Source organism: Musca autumnalis, unplaced genomic scaffold, assembly GCF_047663935.1.
Source record: "Musca autumnalis isolate F117 unplaced genomic scaffold, ASM4766393v1 scaffold_1, whole genome shotgun sequence".
Taxonomy (NCBI): Eukaryota; Metazoa; Arthropoda; class Insecta; order Diptera; family Muscidae; genus Musca; species Musca autumnalis.
The window spans coordinates 207,226,457-207,244,497 of NW_027411644.1; the positions used below are offsets into that span (position 1 = coordinate 207,226,457).

General features: G+C 36.8%; 2 protein-coding genes across 24 annotated transcripts in view; one reads left to right on the forward strand and one right to left on the reverse strand.

Moving 5' to 3' along the window:
- Window positions 1-18,041, forward strand: part of Gycbeta100B (guanylate cyclase soluble subunit beta-1-like) — a 649,167-nt gene that overhangs the window by 560,451 nt on the left and 70,675 nt on the right. The gene's annotated exons all lie outside the window — the stretch shown is intronic.
- Window positions 1-18,041, reverse strand: part of stops (SOCS domain-containing protein stops) — a 123,795-nt gene that overhangs the window by 101,515 nt on the left and 4,239 nt on the right. For 6 of the 9 annotated variants that reach the window (XR_012408966.1, XR_012408967.1, XM_073959965.1 and 3 more), the window contains exons 2-4: window positions 13,395-13,656; window positions 13,243-13,331; window positions 2,141-2,240 (exon numbers count right to left, since the gene is read on the reverse strand). Coding sequence is in view for 7 of the 9 variants with exons in the window: in XM_073959965.1 (XP_073816066.1) it covers window positions 2,141-2,240; window positions 13,243-13,331; window positions 13,395-13,524 (319 nt within the window). In the remaining 2 variants the exon portion in view is untranslated. Of the gene's footprint in view, window positions 1-2,140; window positions 2,241-13,242; window positions 13,332-13,394; window positions 13,660-13,940; window positions 14,055-18,041 lie in introns of those variants that run through there. The other 3 variants (XM_073959966.1, XM_073959969.1, XM_073959962.1) reach the window with 3 other exon arrangements.

An 18,041-nucleotide genomic window follows, 5' to 3' on the forward strand; every position in this document is an offset into this window, starting at 1 on the left:
CCTCAGTTAAAATAGGAAAGAACCTCTCCGAAAAGTTGTATACCAAAAGAGGTTTCAGACAAGGAGACAGCCTTTTGTGTGATCTTTTCAACATACTGCTTCAACATACTACTGCGAAGGAGAATCTGCTAAAGTGGGTCTGGCGGTAAACGGCGAGAAAACCAAGCTGATGGTATCGACGCGCAATGCGTCCATTGAGAACGGACCAACTGTTGAAGTTGGTTCCTATAATTTCGAGGTAGTAAAAGGCTTCGTATACCTCGGCACCGCCGTACACACAACAAACGACATCAGTTGTGAAAAAATAAAAGAAGAATAGTATTGGCCAACAGATGCTACTTTGGCTTAAGTAAGCACTTTAAAAACAAAGCCACAACTGGTCAAACAAAAATAACGCTTTACAAAACACTGATATTACCCGTAATCATGTATGGTTCTGGCCTGGGTACTTGCGCAAGCAGATAAGGCAGTGCTTGGCGTGTTTGAGAGAAAAATTCTTCGAATGATCAACGAACCGATTTGCGTTGACGGTGAATATCGACATCGTATGCACCACGAGCTGTATCTGCCATACAACGACATCAATATAGTTAAACGTATCGAGATGCAGCGATTGCGTTGGCTAGGCCATATAATAAGAATGAGCGATGATGAACCCGCTAAAAAGGCGTATAAATTCGAGCCACATGGCGGTGCACGCAGAATTGACAGATGACAAGGCGCGGTATTCCATAAAGCGAAGCACGAAACAGAAAGAATTGGAGATCTTTTCTTAGTTCGGTCTATGGAACAAATGTTCGTAATGCGCCAGCTAAGTAAGATATTTTGTCCACACTTAGTTTAAGTTCGAAGAAAAGTCATATCGGTCCACTCCTCCAGGTACCTCGACCACAAAAGTTAAAAAATGTTCGGAAAATTTGTGCGCACGATAATTCTTGAAGGGAGTGACCGATTTGGTCCAACTTTACACATCCTAATATATCAACAGATGCATATCAGGTTTGAATATTGTCTATATTTGTCCACTCTTTCGGGTTCGCTGCCTTAATTACGACGTAAAATTTTTTTCAAGGGCAAGTCTTCACTTCTTGAGAAAACAGCCCGAAAGATGTAAAACCCCCATGGCACCATATGTAGTCGCTGGAGAGCACTATAACTCTCGAACTGATCAACCGATTTGTTTTAAAATTTGGCCTTAGTCCTATTTTTTCCGAACTCAACTCGAAGATGGACGATATCTCTTGAACGGGGCAATATCGATATCGATGGCCGATATCGATCCTCACCAAGGTGACCTCCGCCAAAAAAGTTCAACATTCTTCAACATGTTCAAAATGTGTTAAGTACAATTTAGGACCTGTTCGAAAATCCTTTGGAAATGTATACCGATGATGTTCGTTGTGGTCCTGTTTACAGCCATATTATGTTTTCCGTGAACAAGTCCATTCTCCTGGCATACTGGTCCAAAAGTTATACGATTAACCACTGAAATAACTGGTGGGCGCGAAATCTATCAAAAGGATATGACCCTAAAATAAGATCCACTTCCATAATGGACTATGTCGGTCCATTTCTTTAAGTACCTCCTCCGCAACACTTTTGAAATTTAAACCTAATCCAGATTTTTGTCGGCAATTTCAAATGTCCAAAAATGGCCACAGCATTCTGGAAATATTATAAATACATTCGATCTGTCCGTAGATGAAAGTTGCAATTCACATAGGCTGAGGGTATATCTGTGTCGGCAAAGCCGACTGATACTTTATTATTTGTTTATTTCATTTTTGGATACTAAAATTCACATTTCTATTCTAAACGCAGTTGATGGGGTTTATGTGCATCTCTTCCTTCCCCTCAACAATATAACTATCATTTTTAATTGAAACATAATTCATATTTATCATTAAACATTACCACACACTACCCACTGTAACGCCTCCCATTGTTGGTTGGTTGGTTAGTAAACACAAAACGATAATCATGTTTAAATAGTTTATCTGGCCAATTCACATAATTTGTATTAAACGAATACAAACAAAACGATAACATGTGTTTACACCTTGCCAGCCATCTGTGGAGCCAACCACCCAATCTGCCAACCACCATCCAATACTACTCTAGTTATACTGCTACTACTTACCCAATAAGACCACAACAACCGCAGAATCTCGTACGCCCCAATCCCAGCAAGTACGCAAAGCAATGTACAAGATGTTATGGTATTTGCCCATTAAACATACCTGTAAATTAGAAAAGTCAAAAGTGTGAGTGGGAGGGATAAACTAAAACAGATTATGGCGTGGTAGGTAGAAATAATACTGTTGAGCAATTTATTTATTTATTTATTTTTTTTTTTTTTTTTTGGTTAATTGGATTAATTAGAAAACATACATTTTGATAAAGGAAATGAGAAAATTAGAGGAAAGTTAAATTAGAAAGTAAATAAATGAAGATAGAGAACCAAATAGAAGTTTGTAGTGACATTAAGGGTCCGGAAATGTTAAGCAGATTAAGATTAATATGAAATCTCTGTACAGATTCGCAGCCTGATAGACGTTTACATTAAAAAACGCAAATAAGGAAAAAATATCAGTCGGCTATAACGACGGAGATACCCCTCAGTATGGGTTGTCTTTCCCAATACGTTATTAGTAGACATCGGATTTTTGCATGTTTTTTATTTCTCATCCGATTGGACTCAAATTTTGGATCTAGGCGTTTTAAGGGTCAATTTTTTGATATTTGGGGTCATATCAAAAACATGCAAAAAATATGCAAAAAATATGCAAAATATATGCAAAAAATATGCAAAAAATATGCCAAAAAATATGCAAAATATGCAAAAAATATGCAAAATATGCAAAAAATATGCAAAATATGCAAAAAATATGCAAAATATGCAAAAAATATGCAGAATATGCAAAAAATATGCAAAATATGCAAACAGATTTTGGCCGAAAATCGTCATAAAAGTCGTGAAATTGACATTTAAAGTTGGAAAAACCATCAAAAAATACATAACAGTGTCAAAACTAAGACTGTTGACTGTATAACGTCGATTTTTTTATGTTATTGAGACCGACAGTGTGGTGTAGGGTTTAAAAGAATTGTATTTTAATACAATTTTTTATTATTAAACTATGCAAAAATATAAAATTTGATAAAATATCAAACGTTCTATAAAAATTCAATATTTTCTTTGTTATAATTTGTAGCGTTTGGCTGGTTATTGTGCAAAGGGAACAAATCGATGTCGGATTTTAAAGGCGGCAAAAGTGTTTAGTTCGGTCAGATTTTAAGACTGTCAAAGTTTGAGCACAATTGGAATATGATAACATCTGACACTGGGGCCTCGACATTATGCAAATCTCGATTTTTTGGCTATTTAGCGATTTCGGCAACCCATTTTTCTGGAATGGTTAAAGCTTTTTGTCCATATTAAGCATTAAATTAAAGGCCATTCTATTCTTAACATTTCTTGCTGAACAACAAAATATAAGTATATATAATAAATGTAATACTAAATAAGTATTACAGAATTCGAGATAATAAAGCCAATGTCCCGAAAAACATGACTAGGTACGCCTTTGTGAGAAAATGGGGACTATTAAAAAAAACATTTTCTTCATTTTTATCAATTTTTGGAATGAAAACAAATGTATTTTACATTTTGTTCTAAATTAAATTTATTCGTAGTCAGACATCATGTGGTTTTGGAGCTATCTGGGTACGGCTGACTACTTGAAGAACGCTCTGCTATGTAGTTTGCAACTTTCAAGTTGCCTACCATCCTTTGCGCCTTCTGGAAATTCGGAATTAATGTTTAATCTTTTGAACAACAAGAATTATGCCAGACCTTTTTCTAGAATTTTCGGCAGTTGCCCTTTTGGAAGTTTAGATCGAATATTTCTGAAGAAATTTTAATCTTTGCTTTTTAAGATTTTTGTCGCCTTTTGGCTCTTTACGGCGTTTTGCACCGTTGGATCAAACAATGCCAGGTCAGCAAGTTCAGGACTAAGATACCACAGATTATTAATTATGTTGTTACTTCCTTTTTCGAAAATTTGTGTGTTAATGTTTTCATATTTCAATACATTTTCAATGAGGTCTAGGTCTTGTTTTGATGCTAAACGTATCGTAGAATCTGAAGAACCGTCTGTCCCGAAAACAATTAAGCGTGGCTTCAAGAAAAACGTAGCTATGCAATTGTCATTGGTGCTGGACCCCTGTAAGGTGTATAGGAACGTTACTAGTATCATTATGACTACAGTAGAAGCTATCGGATAAGATCTCTAGAAGCTTTATCCGTGAACAGCGGTGAATAAACCGTGAAAAATAAACGCAACAGCTTCAAGGAACGAAGCTATTTGTGTGCACTGGTATGGAAAACTATTACCAAATATTCTCAAAACAGGGAAGAAAAAACGGGTTGCTGCTCTGGCATCACATGGGGGTAAAGAACAACTCCTAGGTGTTCCTGAAACTGACTGTAGCTCATGGGAGAAACAAGAACTAGCAGTGTACAAATGCCTAGAAAAATGGGGTCTCAACAGTTCGAGCAGATATTAGGTCGAGAGCTTCTGTACCACCGTACAAACTCGTTAGAAAATTATTGAGAGGGATTTTTGACTGCAAGTTTGGAAGCACATCCGGACATGAACCAAACTTATTCAAGCGATTTCTATAAGAATAGTCTGCGATTGACAAATCCAAAACTACTGCCCAGCCCACATCCCAATAACATGAGGCCGTAGAAGCACCTTGCTTTTAAATCGTTCGAGACTGGTCGCCTCCAGAATGTTTTTTCTGTTTTATTTATTTATTTGGTATCCCACACGACAACAACTGAGTGTTATAAGTGAGAGTTTGGGTTATTGATTTTACAAAACGTATAATGAACATGATAATGTTTATATAGATATAATATAGGATATATTGGGTAAACATTATCAATAGGTTAAAAAGAAATAGAGACAATAGATTGAGTTTAATACAAAAAATAGTGAAAACGATATTCAGAAATATTTTTAGGTCCAAAACAAGACCTAAAGCGCTTTGAAGATTTACTTCAAACGAATGGCATTCACAAACAAATATCAGATAAAGAAAATAACAAAATGATAAATCATATATGGTACCTTAGTCCTGAACTTATTGCTCTGGCATTGTTTGATCTCATAGTGAAAAAAACACCGTAAAGATCGAAAAGACGACAAATTTCTTAACAAAGCAAAGATAGAAAATTCTCCAGAAATAATCGATCTAAACTTACAAAAATCAACTGCCGAAATTCCTAGAAAAAGGTTTAGCAGGCATAATTACAAGTGAGACCATATTGTTGTTCAAGAGATTAAACTTTAACTCCGAATTTCTTGAATAAGATAATGCAACTTGACCACAGAACATCAACAACCAGGAGGGGTAAAGGATGGTAAATAACTTGACAATTGTGAGCGACATAGCAAGGAGTTGAGTTCATCACCAAGTTGTCATCTGTACCCAGATGGCTCCAAAACCACATTATGTCAGTCCCATAATGCCCGTAATTTCAACACGTAGCTATCTATAAGTTCACAGATGTCTCCCGTGTAAGCAACATTTTATAATTTCAACGCATAGGTAACGTTACCGAGTCAAAAACGGCCGTGTTACTTACACCAAGGATTTTACCTGGTTAATCGTTGCCAATGTGTTAAAAGTTGTAAAACACTTCTATGTGGCAATGATTTTGCGAAATCATTAATGAAAATCACCAATATTACCACATGATTTCAAAATTTAGACACCTCGGTAAATGGCATGTAGAAATTACCAAACGCGTAGGTAAAGATAACGAATAGGTAGCTACCTACCCGTTTACCCAGGCGTTGAAATTACGGGCATTAGTAAATTAAAATATGTATGAACAAAATGTAAGCATTTGTCATTGAAGCCATACAATGAATGTACATTTGAAAAAGGAAATGTTTGATGGATAGCGATGCCATTTCACGCCCGATATGTCTGATGAGTCTCTACAAAAGGCGAAACATGTCACATAATGGTGGTTGTGGGGGTTCGAATCTTCGGCTTTCCTTTTTCACTTGCAAACATCATCGGTCAATAAGCTCGACTCCAACGAGAAATGAATTAAAATAGATCTTCGCCCTAATAGGCAGCATTTTCAAACAAAGTAAAATATATTCGTTTTCATTCGCAAAAATTTGATAATATAGGAAGAAAAAAGTTGTTTTTTTAATAGACACCATTTTTGCCCTAAGGCCTTTTTAGGGATATTGGGTTTATTATCTCGAATTCAGTAACACTTACGTACTTTGTTATTCAGCAAGAAATGTTAAGAACAGAATAGCTTTTAATTAAATGCATAATACGGGCAAGTAGCTTTAACCGTTCCACATATATGGTCCGTCGAAGTCGCCAAATAGCAAAGAAATAGATTTTCATAACTTCGAGGCCCCAGTACCACGTTTTAACATATTCGAAATGTGCTCAAACCTTGGCAATTTTAAAATCTAACAATACTAAAAGGTATAGGCGGCTCCTCGGCTAAAAAATCCGAGATCGATTTGGTCCTTTGAGTTAAAACCAGCCCTATGCTACAAATTAAATTAAGATGCTACAAAAGAGAAAATATTGAATTTTACATAAAACGTTTGATATTTTATCAAATTTTATATTTCTATAGAGTTTAATAATAAAAAATGGTATTACGATACCAAATTTTTATACCCTACACCACACTGTCGTAAACGGTCTCAATAACATAATAATCTGCTGAAAAAATCGACGTTATACGGTCAACAGTCTTAGTTTTGACACTGTTATGTATTTTTTTATGGTTTTTCCAACTTTAAATGAGAATTTTACGACTTTTATGACGATTTTCGGCCAAAATCTGTTTGCATATTTTGCATATTTTTTGCATATTCTGCATATTTTTTGCATATTTTGCATATTTTTTGCATATTTTGCATATTTTTTGCATATTTTGCATATTTTTTGCATATTTTGCATATTTTTTGCATATTTTTTGCATATGCAAAATATGCAAATATGCAAAATAAATACGAAATATGACCCTTCCATTGAATTTAGATTTCTTTGAAACGAATTTTGGTCCAATCAGAATCTTCGTATCTTTAATATTAAAAAATATGCAAATATGCAAAATCCGATGTCTAGTTATTAGGTATGTCTGGTTACCCTAAAATTTACAACGATTTGTACAAAATGTTGCTGGAAGTCGCCTGTTAACACAAAAATCCAGCAACAGAGAGCGAATCGAGAGAGACATTTTGACAGTTCTTTTATTGAAAGTTTGCAAGTTCTTCGTGGACAAATTTCTTTTTACAAAAAAAGAGAATAAAAACTACATACTTTCTGAGAAAGTTCATGCTGAACAATTCTTTCTGGGAAAGTAAACCGACAGACGTATTGAGAGAACTATCCAAAATAAAGTTTACAATTTATCCACAAACAGCCAATCTGTTCTTAAGCCTTAACTTTTGAACTTTTGTGGGAGAGATACCTAAAGAAGTTAACCGATATAGTCCATCTTCGAGTTTGTTATAAGTTTGCAAGAGCCTTTACAATGTGCAATGATTGGACCAATCCAGTACTCCGTTCAAGAGCCATTTTAGTTGGTGACCGTAGGGTCTTTACAGCTTTGGGACAATTTTCTCCGCCAGCATGGACTTACAGCCTATAACCATTGTATTGTCATAATATGAGCCGTGAGGACTACCTGCCGGAGAAATTTCAAAACGATTCTCGACATGTTCCTAGACATGTTCCTAGACTATATGGGAGGTACCAAAATAATGGATCGTTATAGTCCATATATAACAATGGACCAGTGTCAATAACTCCTTCCGTGGTTATTTTAGAGCTTTTGGAAAATTATGTCAGAAAGCATGGACTTGCCCACCAAAACCATTATATCGCTGTAAACAGGACCACAATAAGTAATTTCTGCAAACATTTGCAAACGATCCCCGAACATTATTTAAACTGCACTTAAGCGAAAATGTTGAACTTTTGTGAAGGAGGTAACCGAAAATGTTGTCCAATATAGACCTTCTTGGATATACTTTTGGTAGACTTCTTACGATGTGCAAAGTTTCGACCAAATTGAATACTCAATTCGTAAGTTTTCATGCCCACCAGTTGTTGTTGTAGCAATCCCAATATGTTCCACCGCGTATAATTTCAATTATCTGATTCTGGTTCCTCAGTATCCATGCACAAGAATTCTCCAACCTGAATTGTCTTCGCCCATGAGAAATCAGGAGACAGGTGAGTGGGGTTAGCTGGGCAGCTAAAAAAATGCAACGTGCCGTGTGGTCACAATAGTCATTTAGGGCATGTGTTGCGTTTTGTGGCATCAATTCGAGCTCAATATGAATTGAGGTGAATGCATTGTCAGGATCAGTGACAGTGATGCTCACTGCGATAACATCCAAGCAGGGAATGCATCGACAACATCCTGTTGTGCTAATGCGCTGGTAAAACCTTCATCTCCTCTTGATGATAGTTCCCTGGTGGCATGAGGAAGTATACTTTTGCAGTCTTCAAGTCGACATTTTGTCAGGTTTCAATATTCTTCCACTGCGTAGGGCTAACATTTGCAGATGTCAATAAGGTTTTTTTTTGTCAGCATCCCAAGTGCTACCGGGCAGCGACTTGAGACCCTTGTTCCTTCTTCTGATATTGTCGCTGTAGCTTGGGCGGACGACTTAAACACGTTACTCCCAGGATAGTTAGTGGTCGGAATCAGGCCACCATCGACCAATATAAGTTCAGGGGGAGCCACATTTCAGCAGTCCAAATGGTGAACAGTGTGGCAGTAGATTTAGCGGTGGATATTTCCACATAACTGCACTAAGTCAGCTATTTAGACATTTAACCTATCACATATACCATTGACGACAGGATCAGACGCCAAAATCGTACAAGCATCCGCATACATTACCATCTCTATGCCGCCTGGAGGTTGTGGAATTTCAGAAAGAAAGAGTTCCAGAGATATCACCCCGCCTGGGGAACTCTACGGTTTTTGGACTTCATATTTCTAAATACCACGAAAGGCTGGCATCCACACATATAGTTGATTATGCAACGTTTCAAACTAAGCTGGAGGAAAGTCTTCTCTATACACTCGAACAGTTTGGGCTTTCTCGAAATGTTTCGATAGGTCAAGAACCACGCTCACACGGCCATCTCTGCTTCAGTCCTCGAATGACATGTTTGAGAAGCAGTTTTGGGGGAGTAGTGGCTCTAGTATAATTGCTACTGGTGACAAGAGGGAGATCGGCCTGCACAATTCACCTCTGCTGGCATCCTTGGCTTCAGTTGCGGAACCACCCTGCCAAATGTTTAGGCTTCTCGTATAGCATGCTTGGCTAACGATAGACTGAGCGCACTTGTTAAATACGTAACCCCGGCTTCATCCAGTTGCTTTACACTATGATTTCGCTTTTGTGGTGGTAAAATTGTGGTGGTACATCCTCGGCTGAGATGGCTCCTCTTTCGCCCTATCACTTTCGGGGGTGTTCTATAAACTGTCGGATTCGAGAGTGATTTAAGTGCTGCCCACATGGTCTAGCCATTTTTTTCGCTCATGTTCTCCTACTAACCTGTTGAATTCAAACTCTGTTAAACTCTTGAGTCTCAATGTTTATTCTCGACAAACCTCATCACGATCATTTGCTAGACCCGTCGCCTTTGCAGGTAAATTTGGTCTGATTTCTGATATTCAACCAGCAGGTATGTAGCGAGCTACTGCAGCAGTAATGATGTCCCGGAAAATTCTCTCAGCTATCCGAGGATCTGAGGGAATGGACAGTTTATTGAAGCGTTGATTGGTAAATTCTCTGAATCCTTGCCAATCGTTTTTTTAATGTTCAGAAAAGTACGGTTAACGGAGATGATGATCGTAAGACCGATCATCGTGAGGACACGTCATTTATCAGACCGGGTTGTTGTAGTTCCTATATAGATGTTTTAACCTCTGACCAAATACAAATCCGCAACTATGCTCGTGCTTTATATATTTGTCTTTGCTATAATACACTGTGTCACCTTAGGTGTTGTTGTGACGTCTTTCCCAATCCATCGTATTTCCTGTTTACTGCCATACAGCCTTGGCCTTGAAAAGTACATCAGCCAATGCGTAAACTGCACCTTCTCTACAAAAAGAATTCAAACATTAAATGCGCAGATTCGCAGATCATTGTTCCTTAAAACTTTTGCTGGCAGGAAGGAACGGTCTTTAATATGGCAAGTCCAGTCAAATTATCAGAAAAACTTGGTATCTCTTTCATTCAAGTGAACACTGACCTCCTCGTGGTGTCACTCGTTAAAGGTAGTGAGCTAATATGAGCCTCATAAGAACGATAAAATACTGAGTTGGGTGTTTAGATGAGTTGTGGGGGTCAATTGCAATGATGTTGGCGATACAACAAGTGTGAAGCCAAGAAAAGACAGGTATGATAGTTCGACTGCAGCAAATAGAATTTGTCATTCCGTTTGTAACACATCAAAATATTTGTGGGAAGCCCTCTAAAATTTGTTTATTCTGAATCAGCATAAAATTCTAAGTCGATATTATCATGTACGCCTGTCCATCAGTCTGTTGAAATTAAGATACGGCTCGCAATATTTAAGATGAGGCTTTATGATTTTTTACAGAACTTCATGTTACTCCTAGGATGTGTGGTATTGCAAATGGGCTATACCTGTCCGCATTTTAACATAGGCCCCATAGAACAGATCTGCCCGAAATTCGGTATTTTGAAGGTTTTAGCGTCATTATTAAACCGAAATGGATAAAATTTGGTATTTAGTCTTCGGTATTTGGGTGCTCGGTGGTGCAATGGTATGTACACCCGCTTTGCACGCTGAAGGTCTGCGGTTCGATTCCCAGGCCAAGCAACATCAAATTTTTAACGATGGCAAAACACCCCTCAGTAACGTTGGCGACATTTCCTGAGTATTTAAACCATGAAAAACTTTTCTAAAAATTGTGTTTTAAGACACACCGTTCGGGCTCGGCAATAAAAAGTAGGTCCCATATCATTGAGCCAATACGAATCGGGGTGCACTCATTGATATGAGAGAAGTCTCCCTGGTCCCTTCAGGGATGTTTGTGGAACAATTACAGTCTTCGGTATTTGGTATTTGGGGGTATAAAATATCCCAGAAAAGAATTCTCAGTATATCTTTCATATAGCCCTAGAAAAGGGCTTATCCCAATTTTTGGTATTTTAAAGTTTGTGGCCTCAATATGCAAACAAAATGGCTGAAAGTTGGCGTTTAAACTTCGTTGGGAATATAACAGGTACAAGACATCAAATTAATATACAGGTCCACGTTTTGGCATAGCCCCCATATAAGGGTATCACCCGATTTAAGTTTTTTTACTTAACGCCGTTCTGGTTTGCTTAATTACAATAAGCTTTAGAAAATTGTTATCATATACTTTGTAAAGATAAATTATAACAGTAAAGTATTTATTGTGATGGTGTGTCACCGTGGCATAATTATTAGCATCCTGCTTTGCACACGGAAACGGAAATTTGGGTCTCAGGCATGACAACTTCACATATGTACATAGGTTCATAAGTGTCCAAGTCAAAATCAGACTAAGGATCTCTCGAAATATAAATCTCTATATTCCCATAAATAAAATACGAGGGCAGTTAAGAAACTTCTTAGCCTAGCACAAAAAGCGCGGTATAAACAGAAAAAAGTTAAGTGTTTTGGAAACTTCCATCTCTGCTATGAACACATGTTAAATTTTGTTTCGATCTGGCAACTCCTACATATAGAAACAAGTGTTCAAAAAAGACGCATCCGCAATTTTTTTACAATGGAAAAATTAGAAATGCCTGCTGTCATTAAATATTTACATAAAAAAGGTTTATCGGGACAAGAAATTCATAATGATATGGTGAATGTGTTAGGTGAAAGTGCTCCTTCATATGCAACAGTAAAAAATTGGGTTGCTGAATTTAAACGTGGTCGTACAAGCATTGAAGATGAACCACGTAGTGGACGTCCAAAAACAGCAACAACAACAGAAATTGTAGCCAAAGTGCATGATATGGTATTAAATTATCGACGAATAAAAGTGCGTGAAATTGCTAATATAATGGGCATCTCAAATGATCGAGTCCATTTAATTTTGCATGAAGAACTACAGATGAAAAAGCTTTCTGCAAGATGGGTGCCGCATTTAATTTTGCATGAAGAACTACAGATGAAAAAGCTTTCTGCAAGATGGGTGCCGCATTTGTTAACAGTCGATCAAAAACGCATAAGAATGAACATTTCTCAAGCGTGTTTGGATCGTTTTAAGCGAAATAAAACGGATTTAAAACGTTGTTTCATAACTTTTGATGAGACATGGGTCCACCACTATACTCCAGAGACAAAAGAACAATCCAAAGAATCGACTTAAGCTGGAGAAAGTGCCCCAAAGAAGGCAAAAACAATTCAATCGGCTGGTAAGGTTATGGCAACGGTTTTTTGGGACTTCAAAGGTATTTTATTGATTGAATATCTGCAAAAGGGTAAAACAATAAATTCAGAGTACTATTGCAACCTTTTGGATCAATTAAATGTACAAATTCGAGAAAAACGTCCTGGCTTACAACACAAAAAAATAATTTTTCATCAAGACAACGCACCAGCGCACAAGAGTGTTTTAACAATTGCTAAAATCAACGAATTAAAGTACGAGTTGCTTGACCACCCACCTTATTCTCCTGATTTAGCTCCCAGTGACATTTACTTGTTCCCAAATCTAAAAAAATTCCTTGCTGGCAAGCGTTTTACCTCAAATGAAGATGCAATTGCAGTTGTAAACCACTATTTTGAAGACCTTGAGGAAAACTATTTTAATCAAGGGATAGAATTGCTAGAAAAGCGTTGGATTAAGTGTATTGAAGTTTCAGGAGATTATATTGAAAAATAAAAATATTCTTGAAAAACTAACTATTCTCTTTCATTGATAGGCTAAGAAGTTTCCGAACCGCCCTCGTATAACTTTTCAAAAATATGATCCTTTGAATGCAGAGTGCTAAAAAGGTGATTTAATGGCAAAATACATTCTTGTTTCTGTCTATCTTCATGGTCTTATACATAAAAAAACAACAAGTAAAACAATGACGTAAAATAACACAAAACTACAATAAAACAGCAAAAACAATTAAATAAATAAAAATCGTTATTTATCCTTACATCACCATTGGCGTCCTTTTGTTCACGATGATAACGGACAGCAGATAGTACAGCAATACGGGCCACCTCGTCCGTGTTCATATTTTGACCTTTAAAAAAACGTCATTATTGTAAATTTTAATTTCCATTGAGAAACACACATTTAAACCTACCATCACTGCATCCACCAATAATGGCATTTAAATGATCCAAAACATCTCGTCGGGATGAACGGTCCTGAAGGCCATTACGACTAATTTTATCCAAGGTATCAGTGTAGAAACATTCAAATATAAAATCCATGCTAGAAATGCCACAGCACCAGCCGTGTTGCGTTAGTAGTTTTGCTGTCACCAAACTGAAACGTTATTTACTACTCTTTTTTCTTCAGAATTTCTGTTATGCCGCAACTAATTCGAAAACCATAATGAAACCCTACAAAAGAATTTGTTTACGCCAACTAAAGGTGGTTGATTCTATTACCAAGAAACAACAATTCAGTGACAAGTTGTTATGTTTTTGTTGTTATTACATGACTTATTCGCAAATTATATCTGCCATTGAACTTTTAAAATTGATTTGAAATTATTTAGCATTGATTTTCTTTTCTAGGGAAAACGCGCTATAAATTATTACTAGCAAACACTTGACCTATCCTAACACAACGTGCCTAGTTGCACACACAAACACACGTGTACTTAAGCAAAAACTGTTCCCACCTTAATACTCTCTAAAAGTTTATGCTTGTAAATGTGTATAATTCGTTGATTTCCTTTGAGGAAAAATGCCGGGTAAGTGTAACGAATTATAAGAAAACTCAAACAAAACTGAACTCTGTACCCAGTCGGTGCTAGATGAAAAGCATACATTTAGGCGCTCTTCTTTAATATTGCATGTGTCAGTCTCTTTTTGAAGAGAGTTGAACTAATGGTGAGGAGAGATTAAAATGTTTTAATAAAATCTAACCGGCATTGTCGGCGTCATCAACACGTTGCATTTGTTATACAGGGTGCCTTGAATTTCGTAATAAGTACACAATAAAAACATTTAAGGTACCATCCCTGCAAGCAAAAACTATCGCGGAATTGACCTAGGCGTGTCGCTCAGGGCGATGAATACAGTCGCGGCGATAGTCGCAGAAGTCACCCTGAAGTGACCTCCGTTGTGAAGAAATGAACCACGCCGGCGTGTCGTCTTGGAAGTCACTCCAGCGACACTTCTAGAAGATCATTTCTGCGATAGTTTTAGAAATTAAAAAAAAAATATTTTTTATTTTTTTCTATTTATTTTTATTTAATGTTTTTATTTTTATTTTTTAATTTTTTAATTTTTATTTCTTTTCTCTTTTAGAGAAATTATTTTTTGCAATTTCCGCCTACATTAATTTTTTCATTTTAAAAATGTGATGTTTTGTTGCCTGGCTTGGGAAGCGAACCCGGACCTTCAAGGTGCAAAGCGAGTATGCTTACCACTGCACCACCGTATCATATAATCATCAGATAGAAAATGTTCTATATTTATTCAAATGTGTTGAATCATTAATTAAATGTAAACAATCGCCTTGGAAGCCACTCCGAAGTGTCGGCATACGCGATAAAACGTAATCACAATAAGGCTATAGAAATTGTTTGTGTAATTCACCAACAATCTTCCTTGGCGTGTCTCCGCAGTGACCTCTTAGGCGAGGGAGTGCGAAACTCACTTCCAATTGCTGGCAGGGATTTCATTTTACTAAGGCATAGTACACACGAGCCATCATTGTCATATGTGTTGTAATTTTTGATCCATACATCATTGCAAATGTATGTCATGTTCGTCATTTACCATTTACTTTTGCGATCACACCAGCTAACAGGCTATAAAATTAAGTCGCCACATTGTCTGAGTGGGAAGATATGAAAAGTGTATCTACGATATTGACATTGATGTCTCGTCTAAACTAGGTCTAACTGTTCAAATACATTACTATGATTGAAACCAGAATACGAAGGCAGTAAAGTGTGTTTTTATAGAGTGACCATATCGAGCCCTTCCCGCGAAAATGATGTAAGCCGACATTTTTCGATTTTCGTTTTTTTACGGAAATCTATGAAGAATATTCCAACACACCATCTCCCAAATTTTTAGAACTCAGCCATGTACCGTTACGAAATTAGAGCAGAAACAATTTTGATGTAAGCGCCATTTTTGCTTTTTGTGTACATTTGTTTGTGACAGCGAATTGTCGCTTACATCAAATTGCACATTTACATACCATGTCGTTATTCAACTATATTACAAGAAAAACGTTTTAATCTTATAATTCTTCGAATAAATACTTGCTATACTGTTAGTGTGCTTTGTTTTTAAATTGTAGATAAGAATTACTCTAAAAATTATTTGTTTCAAATAATTTTTTTTGATGTAACCGCCACTTCTCAAAGTAAAAGCCTGATTGCGTGACAGCGAAAAAGATGTAAGCGACACAAACTACCGTTATATTGAAGATATTCCACAATTTTTTATTTTTTCAGTAAATAGGATTTAATAACAGAACTATACCAAATTTGAATAAACAATTTTGGTTATATCAAAAGTTATTCAATAAAAACCGTCTCCTGTAAAATTAGCTTTTTGTCGCTTACACCTTTTTCGCGGGAAGGGCTCGATATATTTGCTGGTGCTATCCATTATGACGACACTTTATTCCTAAATATACAAATTGCGTTTGTGATTGAGCAATAACAATCAGCAGCCTGTATTTCCTAGACCGTGAGGTTCGAGTAAACCACAAAATCTCTTTCATATTTAAGATTGTGAACTGAAACTGTTAACGTGAACCAATAAATAATTAAATAAGTGTGAGTCATTAACTAGCATTGATTACGCCCCTTCTACTGCCCTCCCGTTGCTATTCGCGTTTGAATTATTTAGTGGGCTTTTCGGACGTGATCGCTATAAAACCTCGTTTGTTATGAATTCTTCGCCAAAGTTAAACGAACTTTATTATTCAGAGGTAGCAGAATCGTAACAATGTTTCCGTAGGCGAAACTGCGAGATGATCATTAAGGTGTTTTCGATATGGAAACCAATCAAACAATATTAATCAAACAATATTAACGTATTACCTAACAGGACAGTGCTTCATTGGCAAATGAAAAAATTACGTATTTATTCCCTACACCATCAGATGGAGGGTATAATTAACATTTGCATTCCGTTTGCAACATAAAGATAATCATATTTTCAATCAGCATAAAATTCCAAGTCGATATAAAGATGTCCGTATGTCCGTCCATCAGTCTGGCTGTTGAAATCAAGATGCAGCTCACGATATCAATTCTAGGATGTTTGGTGTTCATAATGGGCTATATCAGCAACGATGTCATAAATGCGGTATTTTGCAAATTTTAGCAACATCATCAAACATAAATGGCTAAAACTTGATATTTAGTCTCCGTTGATGGCATTAAATATTCTTACAGATAATTGTGCTTAAAGGTCCACGTTTTTATATAATACTTATAGAGCGATACCTCCAGATACCTCGTCTATAAAGACTCCCTTCAGCTCGGTTGTTAAGGCTCGCTTCTATATAGCAGGGATGGCCAAAAACACACATTTGCAGATTATAACTTGCGCTAGTGTGAGTGGAAAAGTAAACAATGCATCAACCTAACGAATGTGTTTATAGTTTACGTGTGTTTCGTATGCCCGCGGGCATAGGGAAGTTGTTGTTGGTAGCCATCCCTGCTATAAAGACTCCCTTCAGCTCGTCTATAAAGCAGGGTCGCCCAAGAATTTCCAACAATGTTTTAGTATGTGCCCAGCAAAATAAATTGGAAGTAGTGCAATGTGGACTAGTTCTGTCACGGCATGTTCTGATGCAGTTCAAACGGAGTCGTGAAAAAGGCACTCCAGTCCTCACATTTTAACTGCATTTGGATGCAATCCAAAGAATCACATCCACTTGTCACATTTTAACAACATCCGGATGCAGTTCAGTGGAGTCGTGAAAAATTCCTCGCAATTTAACAGCATCCGGATGCAGTCCAAACGGAGTCGTGAAAAAGGCACTCCGTTCGCTACATATTATTAGCAGTTGTTAGAGATCCCTACATGTACATAAATCAGTTTGTACATCTCTACAGGCAGCGACATAAATTTTCCAATAAGAGATAAGCGTGTTAATATTTTCAAACATTTGTTAGTACAAACTGAATAATATTTCATTTGTGAACATTTTTCCGGTAACTCAAGAGAAGAAAATTTCCGAATGGAGTGCTGTTGGAGTACATGTCGAAATCTTAACTGGTGATGGGAAGACAAAACTGTTCAGCTTGGAACAAATGGAGGGCGGAGGAAACACGCATGTTTGCGATTGAATTCAATGGAGAATTTTCATAATTTGTGTTAATGTAATAAAGTTCTTAATATTTTTGTTTTACACAAATAATGCATTTTATTTGTTCTGGCATATTTTCCGCAGAATGCCTGTATCAAAACACGTGCTTTGGACTGCCTCCTATTCTACCCCAAAGGGTTAGTTAAAATGCAATGCCAAAGGGTCAGTTAAAATTCAGTGCCAGAGGGTCAGTTAAAATGCAGTGCAATGGAGTGCCTCTTTCCGTAGTCACGCTCTTGTAAAAATCATGAGTGAAAATGCATAATTTGATGCACTTCCAGATCACTTGTACATATCATTTAACTGCCTCTTTGGAGCAAACTTTTTGCTGGGTGTGTATGTACGAATGAAGAAAACAACAACCACAAGAGGTTTATTGTTTGTTTTCATTCACTTACATTGTAAGTGAGAGAGAGAAGCAAATGCAAAAACAATT